Source organism: Oryzias latipes, chromosome 1 (assembly GCF_053564925.1).
Source record: "Oryzias latipes strain Hd-rR chromosome 1, Olatipes_Hd-rR_3.1".
NCBI classification, from domain to species: Eukaryota; Metazoa; Chordata; class Actinopteri; order Beloniformes; family Adrianichthyidae; genus Oryzias; species Oryzias latipes.
The window spans coordinates 8,996,941-9,021,613 of NC_136237.1; the positions used below are offsets into that span (position 1 = coordinate 8,996,941).

Consider the following 24,673-nt stretch of genomic DNA (forward strand, 5'->3'; position numbering starts at 1 on the left):
CTGCTTGATCGCAGTAGACGTAAAGGAAAAAAGGGAAATGTAGTTTGCATTCAGTGAATAGCGCTGCCTGAACGGCATTTGGTTGGGTGCATTTTTGAGCTGTTGGTCACATTTAGTTCGACGGTGAACTAAATTGTTGGCCTGAACTGAATTGTTCAGATTCAGACCGTGAACAATTCAGACCGTGGACTGAATTGTTCAGATTCAGACCGTGAACAATTCAGACCGTGGACTGAATTGTTGACTTTTATTTTTTACTCCACTTTATTTTTGTCACTAAATAGATAGTTGATTTAAATGAATATAATTTACAAAAATTAACATTATTCGTATTATTTTCAGTAGTATTTTTTGTCTTTTCGTAATTATTATTATAATTATAATAATAATAATTATTATTATTATTGATATTATTATTATTATTATTATTATTATTATTATTATTATTATTATTATTATTATTATTATTATTATTATTATTATTATTATTATTATTATTATTAACCTAACAGCAACAACAATAATATTAATAATAAGTAACTTTCTTGTCTTGTTTAAGGGCATAAGTTTCTGCCTGCTCTATTTCAAACATGTCTTGTACTATTGTTATAATAATTTTATTTTAGTTATTATTTTTTATCATCTATAATTTTGCATGATATTGATTGTTTTAGAAGTGTTGACAATTGAATCATAACTTGTTTAGGTTTATTTAAATATGCCTCAATAAATATCTTAAAAGCTGCACTTGAGTGGAGTCCGTTTTTATTCCTTTATTTATGCTTTCTTTTTTAACTAAAAATAAAAAGCTGACTAGACCTTTTGCTTTATTTATGTTTATAATTCTCTTAAAAAAACTTTAACTCCATATGATTTTTTTCATTAAGTAAGTTAAATTTATTTTCCTGAAAGACAAATAACTTTTGCAATATAAGATAAATCAGTGTTTTTCAACCTTTTTTGAGCCACGACACACTTTAACCTTGACAAAAATCCTGCGACACACCAGCATCCAAAAACAAAAAAGAAGAAACTCCTAGTCTGTATAGATATATGGTCCCTCCACAATCTCACATACATTTTTGTGATAATTGTGGCAGAAAAAGCTGGAAGTTGCAGCTGTTTTTTCTAAAAGATGTAATATAGGTTAAGTTAGAAGTTTTAAAAACTGTTTGATGCGTGTTCATTGTGGTTTCAAGATGTTTAACAATGAAGACTCAATGTACGCTGAGACGCTGTCACTTTAACCCAATGCATCATGGGAGATGTAGTGCAAACGGCCGCCGAACGCAGACCGACTCGCTTCTCTGAGCTTCATGGTTTTGTTCAATTGTTCCACGGTCTGATACCGGATCCCGCGGAAAGCTACACCACTAAAGACAAGCTTTATGAGCAGAATCAGAACAAAGAAGTGAAGACTTTAACCACTTCTAAGTGGTCAGACTGATGACATGTGATTGAGCCTCCAAGAATGATTGGTGGAGACAGTTAAAGGGGCGGGACTTTTCCGAAAACAGTTGAAGCTACGGCTAAAAGTCTTTTATGATCTTTTATATTCCTAATACTCAGTGTTTTATCAGGGCCTGTTTGGATGAACACAGAGCTGATATCCTGGAGATGGAAAATGTTTTTAGATCAGTTAATGAGGGCAATTTCCCACGGCACACCTGACCATCTCCCATGGCACACTAGTGTGCCACGGCTTAAATCATTATCTCAGTGAAAAACACTGAGATAAATAAAACGACACATCTTCAGGGCCATGTCTGAATTCCTTCACCACTAACTATACAGTGAATCACATGTTGCCCTCACCATTTTGTAGGGCTGTCCGAATCTACAATTCCAATATTGAGTGCCTTAGAAATTTCCCTTAAGTCTCTGCGAAAAACCAGTGTGCTTCAATGCTCACTAGATAGGGGAATATAGACCACGTTGTACTTTGTTGGTATTTAAATGTTTTTATTTTAATAATCAATCAACGTAATCATCATCAGAACACAGGCTATGTCTGAATTCCCTCCCTACTCCCTATATACTAAAGAACTATATGGTACGGGACTATGTAGTGCCTTATATTTTAAAAGTAGTTCAGACAGCATTCTCACTACTTTTTTTTAACAGCGATTTTGACGTCACCAAATTCACAAAGTGAAAATCTAATTGATATGAACGTTCTATAATGACTATATGAATCCACCATGTTCTGATAGAAACATTGATAGTTAATTAAAACATACATTTAAATGAATTGTTTTTGCATAAATTTTGGTCTGTATTCACCAAAATGAGCACACTGGCTTTTCGCAGAGACTTTAGGGAAATTTCTAGGGCACTTGATTTTCGGACAACACTACAGAATCGTGAATGGACTATATAGTGCACTAGTGAGTAGTGAAGGAGTTCTGACATATAAGTAGTTGTCATAAAACGCTCATGAATTAGATTTTCACTTTGTGAAATCTGTGATGTCATATTTGCTGTTTTAAATAAATAGTGAGCATGGTGTCCGAATTGCTTTTAAAATTCATGGCAGTACATAGTCCCTCACTATAAAGTGTTTTAGGGATTAGGGTGAGAATTCGGACACAGCCCAGGTTGGACCACAAATGGCATTAATCGGTAGCTGTCTGTGGTGCTGAAGTTTGGACGTGGACGTCATGATGTAATGCTTAGACATATGAACATCAAAACTTACTTTTCTAAATGTTTATTAAAACGGTCTTGATTAACATACCATTAAGTAGTATAAAGTATTAATATTTTTAGAGAAAACAATGTATTTTTAAAAATCGCATTGCATAACGCCCTTTTGCACATTCTGTTTCCTCTCCAAGAACGGATCTGAACATTAGGTGGCGCTGCAGCCGGGTAGTATTTTTTTTTTATGAGAGGCAAACCCCTGGAGGGAGAGAGCAGGAGAAAGGCGGTGAGGAGGAGAGAAGGGGAGAGCTTTTTGCTCTTCGTGTGTTTTTCTTCTTTGCACAGCAGACGGCGGCCCCTCTCCTGCAGGTTTCCCAGCAGCTCCTCTCACGCCGGACTCGGACTCTGGATTCAGCTGCACGCCGGCCGCAAGAAGGTCCACCTGGCTGAGAGGATGATGATGCAGCGATAAAGCAGAAAGCCTTTCTCTCCGCTGGATCCCAGCCGGCGGCGTCAGCTGTTGCTCCGTGGGTGAGGGTGTGAGCGCGTGGAGGAACACAGGCCAAAACTATGCCACCGATTTGCTGTCGGTAACGGCTTTCCACCCCTGAGCAGAGCGGGGAGCGGATGCGCGCAGAGCTTGGAAGCGAACCTCCGAGTATTTTGTAACCTTTGTGGATGCCGGAGGAGCTGCGCCGATGGAGAAGGTGACTCCGCCGCCCCAGCCGCAGCTGCAGCTGTCGATAGCGAAAACGGAGAGTCCTGCGGAGGACATCTCCGGGATCACGGACGAGGATCTGCTCAAGTGGACCAAGGAGGACCTGGTGCGACGGCTGAGACGTTCTGAGGCCGACAAGATGAGCGTGATTCTCGACCATGGGAATCTCATCCGAGAGGTCAACCGCAGCCTCCAGCTGCACCTAAATGAGATCAGGGGGCTGAAGGTGAGGGGGCGCACATGGAGAAAGGATGAGGTCATAGGTTTGGGGCGCACCTGAGAACGCGCATGACAGGAGGGATGCGTGGATGAAGACATCACTTAAGTTCAGCGTGTAGGCCTCTGAGAGATTCGTGCAAATGAGAGCAGCCACATTCCCTGTTGTGTTTGTGTGACTGAGCCTATCAGCCAAATTAGTGGCTTCTTAATGATTATCAGGATGCCTTCCTGTCTGCACAGGCCTCACATTCCTAGAAAATTCCTGCACATCCCTCAGCCTGTTAGAATCCAAACAGCCCATAGGAGTTTGGCATTTGCTTTGAAGCAGCATGCGGCCTTTCTCACGCCGCTCACTGCTGCCTTTAACATGGCTAATGTATGCACTGCTCACAATGTTTACAGCACAGATGAGGCTCGCCTGAAGTAGACTCAGAGCTCTGGGATCGGTTTCCTCTCTCTCCAAGACCTCGTCACCTCCACCCATGCAAGCGGCCTAATTACAGAGGAAGGAGCTGCAGGGTTTGACAAGAGGAGGGGGGGGGGGGGTATTTTAAAGGAGAGGGAGGAGCTGCAGGCTGTTTAATGTTGTTTAATGCAACATTGTCAAGGGTGTGTCATCTCTGTTTACCATGCAGTCTGGGATTGAGGATTCTAATCTGCTTTCACAGTGAATACAGGGACTCTGCTCTTTTAAGGGAAAAGTAGAGAGGATTAGGATTTCATTTCACGGGTTTGCACACAGCATCTGAGCGATACCTGGAAGAGCATTAAAACAGAGCACAGTGGCCACATCCTTTTCAATTTCCTTTTCAATTTTGTCAAGCGAATAGAGGGAAAATGCTACACCTGGTAGTGATTCAAAGTAATTGATCTTCTCATAAGCGGGCTGCTGCTGCATGATGGTTAATTGGGAGGACATCATGTTGTTCTCTTCCTTCTCAGGACATCAACCAGAAGCTGCAAGAGGACAATCGTGAACTGAGGGACTTGTGCTGCTTTTTGGACGACGACCGTCAGAAAGGAAAGCGTGTCTCCAGGGAGTGGCAGCGCCTTGGGCGTTACAGCGCCAGCATCATGCGCAAAGAGGTGACCCTCTACCTCCAGAAGCTCAAGGAGCTGGAGCTCCGACAGGAGGAGGTGATTCGGGAGAACTTGGAGCTGAAGGAGCTGTGCCTTCTGCTGGATGAGGAGAAAGGAGGAAGTTTCGTCGGAGGTAACTTATCAGGGGGGAACACAGGAATGGGGGGGTGCCGCAATTCCATAGACAGCCAGAATAGTTTGCTTCTGGTGCCGGGACAGGGGCTCCTGATGAGAGACGTAGGGGACGGGAGCAGCACTTCGAGCGCTGGAAGTGCTGACAGCTCCGATCACCCTCACCACAAGCAGGCTCACCTTGCTGCAGGAGGTGCTGTCAGCATTGGAGACAAAGGCAGCCCGGAGCTTGTGCACAAACCCAGGTGTAGCAGCATCACTGGAATTGGAGGAGGAAGTGGAGGAGACAGGGAGGGCTCCAGTCCTGTGCACCCGACCGGACGCCACCGCAGCACCAGCCTCGAGTACCCGTACACGCTGCCCCAGCTCTGCCGGCCCCGCTGCGGCTCCATATCGATTCCCGACCACAGTCGAGTTATGCGGGGCCTGAGCCCAGAAAAATACGCAAGGAGCATAGGCCAGCGTAGCCCGGAACAGCATCCCAAACACCACAGCTCTGACCTCCTTCTGGGCCAGAGGCAGCATTATGTTGGCCAGGGAGGCAGCGGGGAGCTTTATCAGAGGCATCAGAGGAGCAGCATCAGCAGCACCGGCTGTGGGAGCCCAGAACCCCGGCATGTGCATTTAGGTACTGGGGATCATCATGAAAAGGGCTGTATGATCCAGGGCGGAAGCCCCGAGACCCACCGGCATCAATACAGTTTGAGCCCTGACCAGGTGAAGTTCGGCAGCCCCGTTAGAGAGGGGCAGAGGAGGCCAGCCGGAGACGAGCTGTCGCCGCATCACCGCAGCATCTATAATGGCATGAATGGTAAGTGTGCGTTTCAGCTGTGCTTCTGTAGCCCCAAACCTTTCAGAAAAGTAATGCAGCGAGTCACTGAAAACAGCAGTCTGAAACCTCAGAGAAAAACCCAGAAAACTAAAGCTAATGTCACGCCGTGTATGTTTTCGAGGAGACATTCCAGGGAGTATGATTACTTGATTTAGAAAATTGATACTCCTCCTCTTTGCAGTGCTGCAACATTTACAGCAGTATTGGTTATTGAGCCTCTTAGGAAGAGTGAGTGTTGCCTTGAGAAATGACAGAGACAACATAAGTTTAGAACATATTCCTTTCAGTTTGAGAAGATGCAGCCCAAAGAACAAACGCTCAGACTTGAGGTGTGATTACACAGTGACTCGGGACACATCTTTGCTGCCTCCATGCCCATCTGTGGGACATCGGCGGGAGTCGTGCATGTCAGGGCCGAGCTTAAAAAAAATCAAAGTAGCAACTTGGCTGTTGTTTAAACACCCAGCAGTGGCTGATAATGATTTTTGGAGTCCGGGAAAAAAGTGCTGAGTGGCACTATGTTCTCGGGTACCAAAGAACAAATTCTTCAAGGTGAAAAATTAGTCCAACTGTGGGGCATAAATCCTTAAAACGTCACCTATTGTCGGAAAGGGTCTCAGTTAAGGTTTTTTTTTCTTCACAGAGTCTTTTTTTTAATGCAGAAATTAGGATCACAAAGCTAAAACAATGTCATTAGATCAGATTTTAATCATGAATTATAATTTTGATGTCATCTCTTGCTTGTTACTGCCAGAGAGGGATCCCAGTTTTGACACTAAAGTCAAGGTCACTTGCTCATGTTTAGAGACTAAGGGTCCAAATGAACACCAATTAGTTTGTGTGTGCTCGTAAAGCCTTGCAATAGATTAAGAAATTGTCCGAGGTGTGCCCCTGTTTTCAGAAACACTTTATTTTTGAAATGTATACTTGTTCCTAATAGATTGGAAAGATTATGTTTACATTCATAGTCAGTAATTGCTATTTTTCATGGGGACACATGTTGTTCCTAATAGATCCCTGCAATGGGGAGGTTATGGTTTACAGTTATGTCCAATATTCAATAAATAGTCTGAATGCTTTCACATATATGTATATGGAAGTTTTAAAATGATACTTGTTCCTATGAGATCCTTTGCTGTATGTTAAAAAGGGTCAAGTACAATGTGATTGTCCAGTAAAAGAAAAAATGTGGATTTCTGACAAAGAAACAAAAAGGGAATCTAAACTAAGTGTTACTGTAGACACTTAAATATCGATATAGGCAAATATCGGCTATCGGCCACATCTGCAGGGAGAATATTGGTTATCGGTATTGGCCGAAAAAAACTTTATCGGCCCATCCCTAATACGCAAGTATAAGAAACGGGTTTAGTGCGTTCTTGAATGCATGTCCGGTGTGTCCGTAGCTTAAGTGGTAGTGTCAGTGAATGAATACCAAAATTCCGAAGCAGCTTTTGGTTTGTCAGCCAGTGAATCTAAGAACTACAACAGCAAACACTGGAGATGAAAACCTAAGAGCTAAATCAGTGGACTCATTGTGTATTATGATAAACCATACTGCATGGTGAATCATGCTCGCTTCTAAAGGTTAATTGTGTGCTTTGAGTCACACTACGGTATAGCCACCACAATATTTTAAACGTGACCCTGTATGACAGGGAAAGTTTCATCGGCACTCGCACTCACATGCTGCAGGCTCATGCTACTCAACTTCACCAAGCAAATCTGATCATAAGCTTGTTGCATGTTGTCACTACCCAGAGGATAGACAAAGCCTTTGAAAAGCTTTTAGCATTTCTAGAAGTTCACTAGCTCTGTCACTACAGATGTAGTAGCATGTGCTTCTGATACTAAGCAAATGGACAACAAAGACACATTATGTTGTGTGTAGCGATGTCCCATTGATATGACTGAGGTTGGGTGCATGGAGCCAACTGTGCATATCACTAAACATTACCACTAATTGTGATTGGGGGGTGTCTTGTGTCAGGTCAGTGCGGTGGGTGTACAGAAAATGTTTTGGTATTTGCTCAGAGAGGTTTATCGTTCATTAAGTTATATGGTGCTGAATAGAGCTGTTGGGGACGCTTACTTGTAAGCTTGTACCGTCTTAGTGAATTTCATCTGTGTACTAATAAACGGAAGTTCGGTTTTTATTCAATCTCACAAGTTTTAATACAGCAAAACCTTGGTGTTTTGTCTTTATCATAATAAAAACAAAAAATTATTTTCGTATTTTTTGCAGTTCTCTGGAAATATAGGCTACATGTCTGCCGTTGGGAGGAGGCATTTGATCCAAACAGAGTTGGAACTCATGTAACCAGCTGTAAATGAGACTATATCCTGGCAAGAGCTGGACTAGCCAGGGCCTGTCACTAGTTCTGTTTGTAACTTTTATGGGAAGAATTTCTTGGTGCAGCCAAATGGTGGAAGTTTGGCTGTTGTCACCTTAGAATCCCCAGTCGGGCAGTCGGTTTCCTGCGCCTTTCGCTGGTTTGTCCTCGGTGGGGCTGGCGGCAGGTTGCCTGGGTGTGCAGTGCGGACCGGGCATGGGTGGTCTCGACCTGCCTCTGGGGGTGGGTGGGGTTCACAAGTCCCATGGGTGGCCTACCTCTCATCTGGGTGCCGGCATAAGTCTTGTGTGGTCGGGGCATTGGTCTGGGCCTGGAGCGCCTTGGGCTGGGGCAGATCCCTACTTTGATGGGGGCTCCAGCTCTCTGTGCCCTCTTTTCCTCCTACTCCTCAGCCGGAGGGCTGCCGGGTCTAGTCCTCCGGCTTCATCTCTGTGGTGGGGGTTCGGTGTGCGTGAAGGTGGTTGTTCCAGGGTCTTTGACAGTCGGGGGAGCTCTTGAGTGTCTGGATCGGCTGGGCTGCTGCGGTGTCTGCCGGCAGCTCTGGGGTGTGGGATGCTGGGCCTCCTGCGTTTGGTGGAGCATTGTGGTCAAGGTACACTCTACGAAGCACATATTCGTTTAAACCCACCTGTTTATTCATTTTTGCACAAATACTGGCATAGGTACTGTTTTAACATCCCTCTCTGTGTCCCTGTCTGTGTGCTTAACTTAATTTCAGTCGGTGCAACCTTTGAGAAAAGTCTTCTATGTGTAAATATACTTAAAACAGTATAGAGTTGTGTGCAGACTATTTGTTAGTGTGTTGATGTGTGCATGTGAGAACTAAGTCATGCAATGTACTTATGACACTCTTATGTTATGACTCTGTATTATCGACATCTCTAACATCCCACTCTCTCTCTATCTTCTTTTTTCCGTCCGGTCCAAAAATCAGTCCATATAATTATTTTAAATAAAGCTTAGCCTCAAATAAAAAAGGGGTTTATACAAATATACACTCTGTTTGTCTGAAGATCCATACACCCCTATTGGAACCACTGGTGGTTTTTAACGTGGGCAATGTCGGCAGTCGCCCAGGGCGCAACCTTGTGGGGGCACACGAGCGCCCCCCCCCCCAAAAAAAGAACAAAATGAGCCAGTTCCCCCCCCCCCCCCCCGCAGTTTTCCTAGACTAAAACTAGCCATTTCCATGTAAAACTGTTGAAATTTTTTTTAGGGTGCCCCTACTATCGTGTCAGTTTGCTGCTATGATGACCTCTGTGTAGAATACCCTGGTGGAGTGCGGGGGGGGGGGGGGGGGGGGGGGGGTTCGCAGTTCCACGCAACAAACTAACTGCTGCTTCCAAATAAAAAGTAGTTGTCATCAATAAAATTAATATACTTTATTGGGTTTACTGGATTTTATGAAAAGTTAAAGAAAAGAAAAATAGAAACGAGTCTGCATCACTGTGAGTTAAATTTGGAGCAACATTTGCCACATGGCTAATGATTTAAGGTATTTGGGCCAGGATGGGTTTTTCTGCTTTTATTTTGGTTTATTTGTTACTTCCTGTTGTCCTCTCATTTCAGGTGTCTTGACTTCTCCCTCCCAGTGTAATTCTCCCTCAGTGTTATTACCTGTTATTACCTGTTTGTTCTTGGTTAATCACTCCCCCTGTTTTATAATCTGCGTCTTCCTTGCATTTGTTGCCGGATTGTTTTGTTTGTCAGCTAACAGCATCTGGCTTTAGGTCCGGTCCGGTCCGGTCCGGTCCGGTCCGGTTCGGTCCAAACACTACTAACAATACTTAACAAAAGGAACCTTTGATTCTGATCTTTCTGCGTCCTGCATATTGTGTCCACACCGATCCCGACAAATGAAGGTTTGCACTTAATTAGACTAGTCTTGTTAATTAGCTTATTGATGGATTTCATCTGTTTCATCTGATTTCATCTAAGCTTCTCTGACTTTCTCATATACAGTCAATGCTACAGATGCAATGTACACAATAGTTTCACATCAGTTTCATGTGACACTTAAGCACAAAATAAAGAAGAATATGTCCTTTAGTTTCCATTGATGTTCATTAATGAAGCCGTTGGAAATTTTCTGCTCAAGAAAAAAAAGAACTAAAAAATGTGACAATTTTTACTAGAAGTCAGCTAGCCTTCAAGAAGAAAACACAACTGATTACACACTATAACATAAGTGTAAATTCAACTATACAAGTGTGTTTTACTTTTTTTTAAATTATAAAGTAAAAAAATATTTTGTTTCACCCAGGGCGACTAACTAGCCTGAAACGCCTCTGACTGTAACAGTAAAATCTGTCTAACACAAGAGGCCTTCGTCTCTGATCTGCTTGCTCAGCTGTTTGACAAGACAAGGAAAAAAATAATAAAAGAAGTGACCTTTTGCAACATGGCTGAGTTTGAAGCTGGGGAGTTTGGATTTTAGAAAAAAAAAAAAAAGAGTTCTCTTCCCAGAAGAGCTGGATGAGGGGGTTGGAAAGAGGGAGTTATGGAAATCCTTGCTGAGATTTCTGGCCTTGCAAACCAAACGTGTCGGAGTGGATGGGTTACAGATTGGATCTCGATACCAGTAAACAAAATAAGGATTTGGAAATTTTGCATATCTACAAATGTTAAAATCATGCATACCCATTTGAAGACAGAGGTGTGGAATATACTAAAGCTTCAGGAGAGAATGTTGGTGGAACAACTCTGAGCTGAAATGGACTAAAGCTATGGTGAAGCTTATAAGGGAGGAGCATCCATCTGCAGAAACGGTCATTTTAGGGGTGAGACTTTGTGAAATCACAACTGAAATCCAAAAGCAGTTCCAATTAACAAACCACATTCCAAATTTAAGAAATTCTTTTCTTAATTGACTGAACAATATGCTGCTACTTCCTGTATAATTTGCAAATAACACATACATTTCTATAAAAAGACAAAATCCTTTTCTTTTGACAAAAGTCGCATGTAGATTGTTTCTTTAAATGGTATTTCCTTCCTAAATAACTGAAACTTATTTTAGCTCAGCATCAATCTACTTTCCACCTCTTTGGAAAAAGGTGGAATTAAATTTCCTCCAAGGTTTGCATCCTTGGAGCAAATTTCCAGACGGTCTTGCAACTTTTTGTCTTAATTTTCGTCAGTACTCCCCATTTTGGCTTATCAAAAAACAAAGGCTTCTCTTCAGGTTAGCTTTTTGTCAAGCAGAGATTGTTAGAACTTTCAGTTTTTACAAAAGACAAATATTGTCCATAATCACAGACAAATGAAAATGTAAATCACTATTAAACACAATAAAGTGTCATAATAAAACAGCAGGAAAGTTTAGATTGTCATGTTTAGTTGTTCTGAAGGACAGAATTGAATCAAAGACATTATTGAGACCTTACATGCAAATTTGCAAAGACATTGAACACAATGTCTTTGCAAATTTGAAGTTCTCTAAAGCTGTAAAGTTGGATGTTTGTTGGCTTTGAAGATGGTGCAGAAGCTCTAATACCTGAATTTGACTTTCAATCTCATCATAGCAGCATGTCGGAGACAGCGCACAATCAGATGTCATTGAATACAGAGCTGTTTGTGGCACAGTTTTGAAATCAAATGTTAACTAACCAGAGTTTTTTTAAGAACTGCAGTACAGCATCAGAAATGATAGCCTGGTAGTAAACACGCTACCTTTAGCCCTTCTATAATCCGTATGGATCGTGTCGGATTATAATAAAGAGAACTTCTACTTTGATTTGGATCGTCACTCTGTTTCTATGGAAGCAGCCTGTGTGCCCTGCAGCTCTAAGAAAGCTCCCTCTTTATGTAAACTGAGACCTAAATGAGGGCTGTGAGAGCCACAACACTTTAAAGCCTCCAAATCCTTAACTGGAAATGTCGTGCGTGCACTGGACACTCGCTGGACCTCGGGCTTAGTTGTTTGCCAACTGTGGCATAACTGTTGGAAAGGCTCGGAGTGAAATGTAAAACCTAACAGCCCTTAACCGGCACCATGAAATTTTCATGAAGCTTTTGTGGTTTTTCGGGAGATTGTCGACTGATATATGCTTTTATGATCACTTCCTAGCATCTTCAGCACTTCAGTGGCATGATGTGATTGTGATTTTCTATCAGTAACAGAAAAGGAAAACCCAAATGTCATTTTCACTTGATGACGCTCACATCCACTGTAACTCCCCCAAAACCTCTGAGGTCCAGTGAAGGTCAAGGATTACAGATGATAGTTTGTGTGGTTAAAAAAAAAAAAACTACAGGGAACAGATTGAGGATCATTTCATGTGTGCTTTTCATTGATCCAGCCTTCCTGCCTCATCCTCTTTTTGGAGGAAGATGGAATTAAATTCCTGTGATGATGTTGTACACTTCCCTCACATGGATTATCCCCTAAGCCTTTTGCACAGTAATATTTCATGTTCCATGCGCTTGCATGCCAGCATGTGATTTAGATGTGTGTAAAAATGACTTATTCAGGGTCAGCGTTTGCTTTCCTTACAGCCAAACCACAGATGACCCATTTGAACTGAAGTGATCCAAATCTGTTCAAGGATAAAGGGGATCCCTTCTTCACACTGAATTTTTAGCCACAGCCCACTCACTGACTCATAACATGCTGACAAACTGCAGACTATTTGAAGCAGAGTTCAGAGGGTTCCCTTTGCATTTCATTTAAAAAATATTGAATTTCTGATCCAATACCTCATCACGTTTGATTTGGTACAGCATTTCTGAACAGAGAGCACTTCACTAAGTGATGACTTATTTACAGACAACATGCAGTATAATGAATTTGGCATATTTTCCCTTGTCCCTAGGTATGAATTTGCATGTGTGTGCTTATGTGGCCCTGCAATGGTCTGGTGACCTAATGTGTGCTCTGTTTTTGCCTAGCTATGATGGGCTCCAGCAACCCTGTGACCATAAAAGGGATTAAACGGGTTTGGAAAGTTGATGGATGGATATTTTCCTTTGTTTAGAGCAGTGTTTTTCAACCATTTTTGAGCCACGGCACACTTTAACCTTGACAAAAATCCCGCGGCACACCAGCATCCAAGAAAAAAACAAAAGCAGAAATTCATGGTCTGAATTGATCGACAGCCCAGTTGTGGCTTCAAGATGTTTCACAAGGACAACTAATTGTGCGCTGGGACACTGGCCCTTTAAGCCAATGCATCATGGGAGATGTGGTGTGAATACTGCCGAAAAATTGCAGAAAGACTCGCGTCTCTGAGCTTCATTGTTTTGTTCACTTGTTCCACGGTCTGACACCGGGCTCTATGGAAAGCTACACCGCTAAAGACGAGCTTTAGCTGGTATTTTTGTTAGAACTGAGCGACTTTATCAGCAGAATTAAGAACAAGGAAGTGAAGACTTTAACCACTTCTGATTGGTCAGACTGATGACATGTGATTAAGCCTTCAAGAATGATTGGCGGAGACTGTTGAAGGGGCGGGACTTTTCTGCAAACTGTCATAGCTGCAGCTAAATCGCGGTACCGTCATTCTCATCAAAATGTCTTTAGTAGAATTAAATAAACACAAAGAAAAAGTAATTTTAAGATCTTTTATATTCCTAACTACTCAGTGTTTTATCAGGGCCTGTTTGGATGAACAAAGAGCTGATTTCCTGGAGATGGAAAATGTTTTTAGATCAGTTAATGAGGGAAATTTCTCATGGCACACTTGACCATCTCCCATGGTACACTAGTTTGACGCGGCACACTGGTTGAAAAACACTGGTTTAGAGAGCATATACCATACAAAATCAACTTTTTTGGAGCTTTTAAGTGTATTATAATGTTTATATCTCACGAGAAACATCCCCAAAGTGGTATTTTGATCTGTTTACGCATTTCTGAGCATTCCTCTAAAAACCTGCTCTCTGAGCCCCTCCCAATCCACGAAAACGAGCTGACGTAGTCCGGTGGTGAACCGCCCCTTCCACTGCCAGCACCGCCCCCAGGCTAACACAAACACACACTTTCTCCACGGAGCAAGCGGTGATTGACAAAAATGCCTTTTTTTTTAATATGCACAATATGCACATCCATCTCTGGAAAAGTTTGGATGTTGTTTCTTTTGCGTGGGCGAAATGCAGACACGCTGCTGAGGCCGAGGCGGAGCCTCAAAAATTGAGTCGTCTTACTACCTGGTTGGAAAATAACTCTGAAAAATAACCCATATTTTTAATAAAATATGTGTTCTTTTGTGTGCCAAAGGTAAAACATCAGAAATTGTTCCTGTTTTTCAGCTCTTGTGAGAATTGGTGCCTTTTTATTTTGCTCTTTGGGTTTTTTAATCATGTTTTATTTGATATTTTCTGTTCAGGGTGGGTTCTACTCCTGTTATGTGCTGCTCCTCTGTGGAATGAGCACGCCTGAAATCATTTACAGCTGTTCAGTTCAGTTCATTGTTCACCAATCTGTCCAATTCTCATGTTAACATTCAGGAATGAAATGTTTTACGTTTCTGCCGACCTGCTCTTCGTCTCCATCAAACCCATTTTATAAAAAAAGAATTAACAAAAATAAAACAGGTACTTGTCTCTCAGTGAAATGTCACCTGTTTGCTCACTTCTTCATTTATTGATTAGGATAGCTGGACATTAAGCAAATAGATTTGGGAAGATATAGGGTTTTTCTATTGCAAACACACAACAGGAGGAAAACCCACCCAGAATTTACTATTTCGCAAAAACCAAAACAAATGTAACCATAAACTCTTATGTCTGTAACAAAAATGATGACTTTGCCAGTGACACTGAATCCTATAGACTTTAATCTTCAGGAACACGGTCCAAGGCCAGGTCCAAAAGATGGCCTGATTACAGCGTGAGTGTCGAGGCATAAACAACCTTCTTTAGGGTCCTTTAAATTCAGTGCTGACTCAGATTAACAGCATCTGTCTTTCCCGGAGATAAATTCCCTCTAATCAGCCATGAGCACTGCAGTCTCCTGACCCAGACTGGAGGGGTGAATGTTCTCTAAGCCTGCGCATCTCATCAGTGAAGGGGGACTTTTTTTTCAGTGAAACGAGACTTAATCGTGTTTTCTGCTTTAGGAAATCACCAGTTCTGCTTATCAGCTGCATGAATGCTGCGTGAGGGGACATTTTGCCCTCGTGACGCCATTCATCGTGCAGTAAACACCAAAGCACAGAGAAAGCTCACATTCATGAGAGAGGAGCCCTTAACATTGATCTTTAAGTGGGATCTCAATTCTTACAAAGGGATTTAGCTAAAGGCAAAATGACTATTACATCAGTGATTGTCAGCTATAATTGGATGACAGAGATGATGTTTTTCATCAGTTCAGTTGGAAAGATCCAATAGAACAACAGTCCACGTACCATTAATGCTGGGTTATTTAGTTACCCGCATTATATAAGGGTTACGTCTGTGGATGCTGACGTGTTCAGCTTCATGAGAGAAGCCTCCTCTGGCTGGAGCCGGGGGCCACAAACTCAGCTCCAGGTTCCAGGTCAGGCTTGTGAGATTTTTGTCCTCAACAGAACAAGGGAAGAAATGTGCGGCTAACAGGAAAGAAACCAGCGATGCTGGGGAATGTAAAGTATTTAAGAGCATGTTTTAGTCTTTTGGAAGAATTTAGAAATCAGCCTATGATTGCCCCCCCCCCCCCCCCCCCAAAAAAAAAAAAAAAAACACACACACACACAAAATCAGTCAATTTGAAAGTTTCTGCTAACACCCTTGCAGTTGGAGATGTTTCCAATGTCTGGAAAGCAGCACTGATGCTGCTTTCGAGCATGGGGGCCGGGAGGGGTGTGTGTGTGTGTGAAGTGGGTGGCATTCTTATTTAGGGCTAGTCTTAAATAAAGAAAGACAAAAGTTCAGATATTTGGTATCCGGATCGGTCAACACACGTACATTTAAGAATATATAATCTCAACAACATACTTTTGTTTTGGATTCATGCTTTCAGAGTTTTAAACTACAAGTATGAATCTTGATCAAATGTTTTCATGATTTGTAAGTGTTTTTCATTTAAAGAACTAAAAAAACCAGTGGCTGCCTACAAATAATTTAGAGGGACGGAATAAAGAAATGTGAATCAACTTTTAATCTTTTTGTTTTAGAAACCTACTGTAATTGAGCATCTTTGCCATCTATATATGAACATACATGCTTTCATTGAATTGATTTTCTGTAATAATAAAAAAAAACAGCAATGGGATATTATTTGACACATTGGTCAATTCTTTAACCAGAAGAAAGTTCATGTTTTTTGAGAAGCATGCTGTTCAACCTTCTCCCAATTCTGTTTACTATTTCAGCCTTCACATATGTGCACGACTTTCCATCCTAGACCATGAATGGTGGTCCATCCTCTAACTAGCAGCATCCGTGGATCTTTGGGTTGTGGGATGAGCTCAGCCTCTGCAGCTCCTCTGGCTTTCTTTGGAAGTGCTGTCAGTGTAACAGGAAACCTTCATTGAAGCAGGGCTCTTAGATAATGTTCTTCCTCTTCAGTCTCACAATGGAAGCTGCTTTTTTTCTCCTTCTTTTCTTCTGTGTCTTCCTCTCACTTTTCATCCTAATTGGCTGCCACTCTGCACGGCCAGCTGTCGGACAGAGAGAGAACTCTGAATTCCTCTCCAGCAGGAGATGGAAGATGCGGTGTTTGCCAGGCCGGGATCAACAAATGAGGTTGAGGAAGTTTTTGAGTGGATTACTGGTTATATTCTTCCCCTCTTTGTCCGATTCCTCTCTGACTTCATCTTCCTCGCCAATCTGCCGAGGCGACAAGGCAACAGACAGAAAGCCTCAAAGCCTGAGCAACATGCTGGCGTTCAAGTGTTTGTCACAGCTGCTTGGGGCTAAAGGATTCTCAGTATCACTATCAGCCTCACATGAACCGCTACAGCGTCGAATTATTTCAGAAACTTCCCAAAGTGGTGTGATGTAGCGTCAGTCGACCCAATCGGACATGTAGCCTCATGTCTTCATCATCTGTGAATCAGTTTATCCTCAAATACAATCATCTCATAAAACACATGACTTTTCCCATGACTGTATGTAATATTCCTCAGTTGAACCTACTTGAACAAATATTTGTTCAACAAATGGATGAGCCTCCCTCCGAGATTCTCAAGTCATTCTCAGTGCCTTAGTTGTGATCCAGCAGAGGGGAAATGTTCCTTCTAAATGTCATCGTGACGTTTGAATTTGAAATTAAAGCTGAGACCAATTATCCCAACATGCCGCCTAAAGAAGACCATCAAAGCATTCATTAGCTGAGGAGCGCATGATTAGGCATTTTGTTTATCTGCCCCCAGTGCATATCATTGTCTTTTTTAATCAAGCTGCCGCCAGCTTCCTCTCTCAGATGTGGCTCTTGCTGCATGGAGTAACCAGTCCTTTATGTCTTCTTTTTGCAGACGGTTCTCCCGTCCTGCACTCCTCACCGAACCCCCAAGACAGCAGATATCAGCAGAAACTGAGGATGAAATATGTCAGATGATAAATTAAGGACAAAGAGGGCAGAACTGTGAATATGATTCCCGTTATAATCTTGCAATGCAAAACATATTTCTACCAAAATCTGGGATCTTTTTGAGATATTTTATTGTCCCCCAAACATTTGTCTCACAGTAGCACCGTTTGAGTTATGAAGGAAGCTGTTTATTGTGGGCTTGCTTCACTCCAGCAGAAGCCCCAGAGGTACATGACAAATGTTCTGCAGTAGCTGCGGTTGTAGGGTAAAAACGAAGAGCTGATGGATTGGAGACCAGCCTTTGCTCCTCCATGGCACGCTTTGGGTGTGACCTGCTGAGCCGGGGGTGGGATGGGGGGTGGGGATTACCCTTCCAGGCCAGGTAATTACTGTAAATGGAAGTTGAGTGGCTGCCATGTTGATGGCAGGACGGAGCCCGAGGGAGTCTCCGTCAGTCTCAAAGTCACAAGGAAGGGCTCGCTCCTACATCTTACATTTATTTAAGGATCTGGGATCTGGTTCATCACCTGATAAGTGTTCACCTTCACTGTTCACCTTACCCAGGCTTTGCCATCAAATGTTTGAGAATGGAAGGAAATCTAGTGATAAAAAACTAGATATTATCACATGAAATACACAACCCACAATACCAATAATATGATGATACAGTGATTCTAGGACTGACCATTACTTACTGAAATGTCTATTTTAGACTTCTGTTGTGAGACCATTTCCCTGAATTAGAGTAAATACCATAGATATAGAAAACTTACGTTAATAATATTTGTTTAAGTTCAGCTTTATTATCAAACATTGGCATCTACTCTCACGTTTGTTTTTAATGAAATTCCTTTTCTTCTGCCATTGTTCTTTCTTCATTCCACCTTTACTCTGTCTTTGTTCTGAATGTCCGATTCCTTTGATCTGTCCTGTCTTTGGCCCGCTTTCCTGTTGCTTTCATTTTGTCTTGTTTCCATCTTTATTCTGTCTGTCTGCTGCCTTCATTACACCTTTCCTTTGCCTTCAGTCTGTATTTATTTGGCTTTTGTCTGCTATTCTACCTTTCTTGTGTCTCAATTTGACCTTTTTTCTGTCTTCCTTCTGTCTCTGTTCTGGCCTTTGTTGTTTCTTTGTTCACTCTATCTCAACACACATTATTGAGGAGAAAAAAGCAAAGTAATAACTTTGTAACATGATCTTTCTAAGGACTCCTGATCTTCTGCAATCACCTTTAGTAAAACTCTACATCCTTACATTTTTACACCACTAGAAGCAGGAGCATCATTCACATGACATTTAGTCTGAATCTAAGAGTAAAATGGTCTTGTAGCCAAGTAACAATAGAGATCCGAGTGAAGGACAACTGAAGTGATTCTTGGGATCAGCGTCTGCTACGTCGCAAAGATGGAAGTCACCCAAGTCCCATTCTAAAGCCAAACCCAAGGTTGGGACTTGCAGGTGAGCACCTGGAGCAAGGCAAGCTCTGCTCAACAATGGGTTTGGCTTCAGGTAACCTAACTTTACAGATGTTCCTGGATGTCTGGAGGTATTCTGGACTTGTCCAACTGATAGGAGCATCTGGGTAAGACCATAGACCAGAGGTGGGCACTGAGGGCCGCAGTCCTGCATGTTTTCCAGCATACCCTGCTCTGGCATGTTCTGATTGGCTGGACACACCTGAACCAGGTAATCAGCCATGAGTAGGGCAAGATTATTGGCTGGACACACCTGAACCAGGTAATCAGCCATGAGTAGGGCAAGAGTATCTGGAAATCATGCAGACACACCGGCCCTCGAGGCCTGGAATTGCCCACCCCTGCCATAGACTGTAAAAACAATGGACGAGTAGAGGTGTGACGTCACCCATAGAAAATGCCTTACCTCCAGCTCTCGCTAAATCATGCTAAATCCCTCACCATTGCTTCCTGATACGGACGCCGCCATGTTGAAACCAGTGGACAGTGATTGGTCCGAGTCGCTCTGGGTCATCGTATCTATGGCAATGGGGACAGTAGTTGCCAGATCTGATGAGCAACTCGGACCAATCACTGTCGACTGCTTTCAACATGGTGGCGCCCGTATCAGGAAGCAATGATACTTCCTACTTGGGAATCCGAGAAGGGAGGAGTTGAGCTGTCCATTGTTTTTACAGTCTATGGGTAAGGCCCAGCATCCTCAGGAGGGGTTATGTCCCTCATCTAGGCTAAGCACCTCTGGGAAGCTTGTGGGAGGTTTAAGTGTTGACATTCTGTGTGTGATGTTTTAAGAGTGAACGTCCATCTTGGTTGACAAAAAAAACTTTGTTTTCTAACCACTTGAGATCTGATTATTTGTAGTATTCTCTGCTCACAATTGCATGCCTGGTCTGTTGTATAATTCATCACCAGTGTGGAGTGATGGGTAGGGGCATGTTAAAATAGGACAACAGCAGTTTATCTCTGCTTAAATTTTTAATTTTCCTTAGAGAGTGAGAGTCGAATGCCTACTGAAGCAATGTGAGGGTAAACACACAGAAGTTAAGTCTTTCTGATATCCAAACTTTCCCCATGTGTTGATATTTTAGAATATGAAGGCTTTGGGTGAGTGAACAATAACATTCTGGAAATCTCTGCCTTTGAACGCTGCCTGACGAGACAACATTGTGTTGAAAAGACAGATTTGACCCTGCAATCACAAAAATCTGCACCACACATAAACATGGATTCCGTGTAGACCAAAGGAAGATGTACAGCAGTATTTATTTCAACGAGGGTCTGTGCTTTTATCCATGCTTGCTTGCGTTACTCCTGACACTCATGCTCCACCTTGCCGTTCCTTCCTTCTACCTCAGTCAGGCACTTGCCTTTAATTATTTCAGTAAGATAAATTTGGCTTCCTCGAATGTATCTAATAAGGGATGGGCGATATATCAGTGGAAGTATTGGTATTGGCCAATACTTGCATAACTTGAGTTTATTAGTATCGGTCCAATATTCTTCTGACTGTTTTTAGATAAACTTTATTTTTAAAAATGTATACTTGTTCCTATTAGATTGGGAAGCTTGTGTTTACATTCATAGTCAGTAATTGACTGTTTTTAGGTAAATGCTATTTTTGATGGGAATACATGTTGTTCCTAATAGATGCCTGCGATGGGGAGCTTATGGTTTACATTTATGTCCAATATTCAATAAATAGTCTGAATGCTTTCAGATTAGACTCTAGTTTAAAAAAATGTTACTACAACAAAACTAATAAGCTTTTCTGTGAAAATAAACCCATTTATCGATCCAAAATAAGTTATGTCATGCTAACACACTCAGTTGATCATTTTAGCCAGAGAAAGATGTCATTACCAAAATTTTACATTCAGAATAATAATTTTGGGTCATATTGATCTAAATCTAGTAAGTAAACACCTCATTCATTATGGGATCAAGTATTCTTGAGTTTTATGGCTCAATCAGGTAACGATACTTGTAAACAAAACTGTCTTTCTCTTGCATTTATGAACTTTACCTCATTCTCTCTGGGGTGATCTGTACAATCACAAAATCGTTTGTTAACCAGATTATTCAAAAACCAACAAGCCAAAATTGAAGTCACTGAGATCAGGAAGGGTCTTTATTTAGCATGGATCTGTATTTTTAATTTACTCGACAGAACAAAGTTATGTTTGTTTGACCTGCTCAAATATTAATGGATGGTTTGCATGAAACTTTTAGTAGAGGTGGGGCACTGCTCAACTTAGAAGTGATTAACTTTTGATGTTTCCGTGGATCTGGATCTGACTTTTATTTCTTAACTCTGCTCTGGAGGTTTGAACTAAGCGGTTCCCATAAAGCTCAGGTTCTTGACTGCAGTTTGGCTCATGTCAAAAAAAGGACATGCTGCTTTTTTCTTTTGATGTGGTGCTAAAGCCTCTTTCATGCAAGTTAGTTTCTACATATTAATGAAAAACTGACTTTTTCATTCAAATATGTTTCATTAGTGTGGATTTAGAACTATTTCTCAGCAAACATTTTCTTCTATTTTGATTTTCCTTTACAGAAAGTATAGGTTTAGATTGATTTTAATCTATAAACTGAACTGTGTAAAACCAGTTTACAGCCTCATATTTGGACAGAATCCTCAGATTGTGGATCTTAGGCTCCTTGTTGCTTTAAATTGTTCTGTAAAGGCAGGCACCATGTTGATTCCAGTCTTAAACGCACACAAAAAACTTTGTACAAACTGTGGAGTTCCTCAGGGGTTGATCCAGGAGCCCCTATTATTTAATCGTTACTTGCTGCCAAACCATTTTCATAACATGACATGTGGCATAGAATAATGATACAGACATAGATTAACTCGAAAGGTTATTTATAACATCTCATTTTAGAGGAAAAAAAGAAAGAAGTCTGTCATGGACAGGAGTTTACCACAAACTCAAACTGCCAAGATTTTTAGTTGAGTTGGAAACAGTAAAGTCAGAGTACCGATTGGTCAACACGCGTGTCCATCCACCTCAAAAAACATCTCCCTAATCGTGTACGAACTAAACTTCAATAATATAGCCCCTCTTTCACCAAAGTTCGTATGAAAATAAAATAAAGAAATGAACGTCTTGACACAACTCATTCTGACACCAGGTTGTACACACGTTTGTTTTGTTGTAAAATTGGCCTTTAACGTTGGAGCTAAACACCTACTCCAATGAAAGTTGTGTTTTCTATGTTTTTAACATATTCTTGTATTCTTGTTCTTGTTCTCATGGTGGAGGATATATATATATATATATATATAAAGTAAGACTAAGATTAAAACTGCGTTTCTGAGTATTTGAAAAACGGTTTAACATACAAACAACAATCGTTAAACCATAATCTCCCTGCTACACTGCATTCTGATGCATCCAAATAGACAAACTGATCATTTAGTGTCTTTGTTTCCTTCCTCTAAACTGTAATCTGGATCAAAACTGTATGTCTAGACAGCTCCGAAAATGCTCGCCATTTCTTTTGCCCCATTGTTTGGGGTTGTGAGTGGAGATAGCGGGAGAGAGTGTAAGCAAAAAGAGGATTGGGACAGGGTTTCTTCGCACCAACAGTTCTGCCCACAACTCAGAGGTGAATTTCTAATGAACTCCTACCACTTTGAAAAAACTATGTTATAGACAACAACAGTTTTTTTTTTCAAAGTGAACTAATAACTCATATTTCATGAAAAACAGTTGGATGCAACTCAGCATTCTTTTTCCTCCAAACACAATGAGTAGAGTTCTTACCAAAAAGTTCGATTTTTGTTTCATCTGACCGTTTCTCAATCCTCTTCTGGATCATCCAAATGCTCTCTAGCAACTTTTAGACGGGCCTGCACATGTACTGGCTATGGCAGGGGGACACGTCTGGCACTGAGGATGTAAGTCCCTGGTGGCGTAATGTGTTACTGATGGTAGCCTTTGGTCCCAGCTCTCTGCAGGTCATTCACTAGTTGGTAAATGGTAAATGGCGTATACCTATATAGCGCTTTGCAGTCACAGACCCATTCATCCACTCGCACACACATTCACACACTGGTGGCAGCTCCGCTGCCAAACACCAGCGCCAACCTACCACCAGAGGCAAAGTGGGGTTCAGTGTCTTGCCCAAGGACACATCGACTCATGGACGTGCAAGGTGGGTATATATATATACTTTTTTTTTTCAACCATAATTTACAAATAAATCCTTAAGAAATCAGAGATGTTCTCTCTCATAGTTGAGGTTTACCTATGATGAAAATTACAGACCTCTCATCTTTTTAAGAGGGAGAACTTGCACAGTTGGTGGCTCACTAAATAGTTTTTTTGCCCCACTATAATCATAATTAAAAGACGACTGGGAACAATTTGAAACTAGATCAAAAGATGATTGGAGTGAGAATTTAAGAGTAAATTGCTTCCCTCATAAATCAGCCTCCTGTGGCCATCTGAAGTTAAACCAACAAGCACTTCCATGGTGGAACTCTGAGTTGTCTTAAGTTGAAGAACAGATTCCATTCTGACATTAAAGCTTTGAAGAGCATCACATCAGATCCATACGGCACCAGAGTCCCCAGAACCATGCTCTGGACCACGTCTTCAAACCGGCCTTGGCAAGGTTTCCAGAAGCTATAGGAATCCGACCGTCAACCAAACTTGACCACAGACTACCTGCTCTGAGTTCACAGTATGCATTTCTCTTCACCAATTATCTCTCTTTAGACGCTCAATAAATGTGGTCTTTTTCTCGTCTGTTATTGTCTTTTGTTTAAATCATTAAGTGTTTTTAAAACCTCCTTTTTATTGTGCTGATGGACTGGTTTCATTTGGCATGTCTGTTGTTTTAGTGCTGTGTAGCATTGCTTTGCGTTTGCCCGCCAGTGTTCTGCCCTTGTTGCTTTTGCTGTTTTATGCTGACCAAACAAAAGCAGCTATGTGTGTGCTTTATAAATGACTCTTTCCTTAAGGATGCAGGGAATAAGTAGCATTACTGCAGGACTTCTCTTGAGTGTGTAGGTTGATGGGCTCTATGCACACCAACAATGGATGGCAGGAAAAAACAGCCAATCAGTCTGGGGTTGTAGCTCTGAGTGCCAGCAGGTTTACACCTCTGATATAATGGTAAAATAATGCAGCGACCTTAGCAACATTAAGCCACGTAGTTCCCCTACCTGATGACCCCGTTCCGATTGTCTGACTGCACAGAAGGTCACCGATCCTCAGAGAGATTCACCACTACCAGCCTGAATAATTTACGTAGCCAATTTTCAGAAGATCAGAGTGAATGCTCACGTGAAATGACCTCATATTGATTCTGTAAATTGAGCGAGGGAGAGTTGGGAGAAATTGACAGATGAAAAACTATTGAAGGACGGGGAGCACTGAGGGGAGCAAGTGTGTGTGTGGAGACTTCATTTAGACATTAACATCAAATTGATAACCTGTTTTGTCAGATATTTAGAGATGATTGCTTGCATTTTCCAGAGCAGCTCCATTTTTCCTCTCAAAGCTTTTTTGCTCCTGTTTCAGTGTCACTAATTAATAGAAATAAATGTTAACGGGTTATAAATTGTTTCCAGTGGTCATGATTGTCTTTTGAGACTTACAAGGAGCCAATAATTGGTGTGTTGTTGCACAGAAAAAAGAGTTCCCCTCCCATAAATGTGATTTATTCAGAATGGGACCTGCATCTCCCCAGTCGATCTCTCAGATCTCTTTGCGAGGAAATTTAGAGCCTTTTACTCCAGCTCTTGTGTACAGAGGT

At 41.7% G+C, this 24,673-nt stretch overlaps 1 protein-coding gene across 4 annotated transcripts in view; it reads left to right on the forward strand.

Annotated features, from left to right (window-relative positions):
• The first annotated feature begins 2,880 nt into the window (after positions 1 to 2,880).
• Positions 2,881 to 24,673, forward strand: part of ccdc85al (coiled-coil domain containing 85A, like) — a 38,208-nt gene continuing 16,415 nt past the window's right edge. Inside the window, exons 1-3 of one of the 4 annotated variants that reach the window (XM_078931220.1) lie at positions 2,881 to 3,587; positions 4,523 to 5,603; positions 17,374 to 21,751. In XM_078931220.1, coding sequence (XP_078787346.1) covers positions 3,342 to 3,587; positions 4,523 to 5,603; positions 17,374 to 17,456 — 1,410 coding nt within the window. In that variant the 5' untranslated portion in view covers positions 2,881 to 3,341 and the 3' untranslated portion in view covers positions 17,457 to 21,751. Of the gene's footprint in view, positions 3,588 to 4,522; positions 5,604 to 17,373; positions 21,752 to 24,673 lie in introns of those variants that run through there. The other 3 variants (XM_078931282.1, XM_020705635.3, XM_011479668.4) reach the window with 3 other exon arrangements.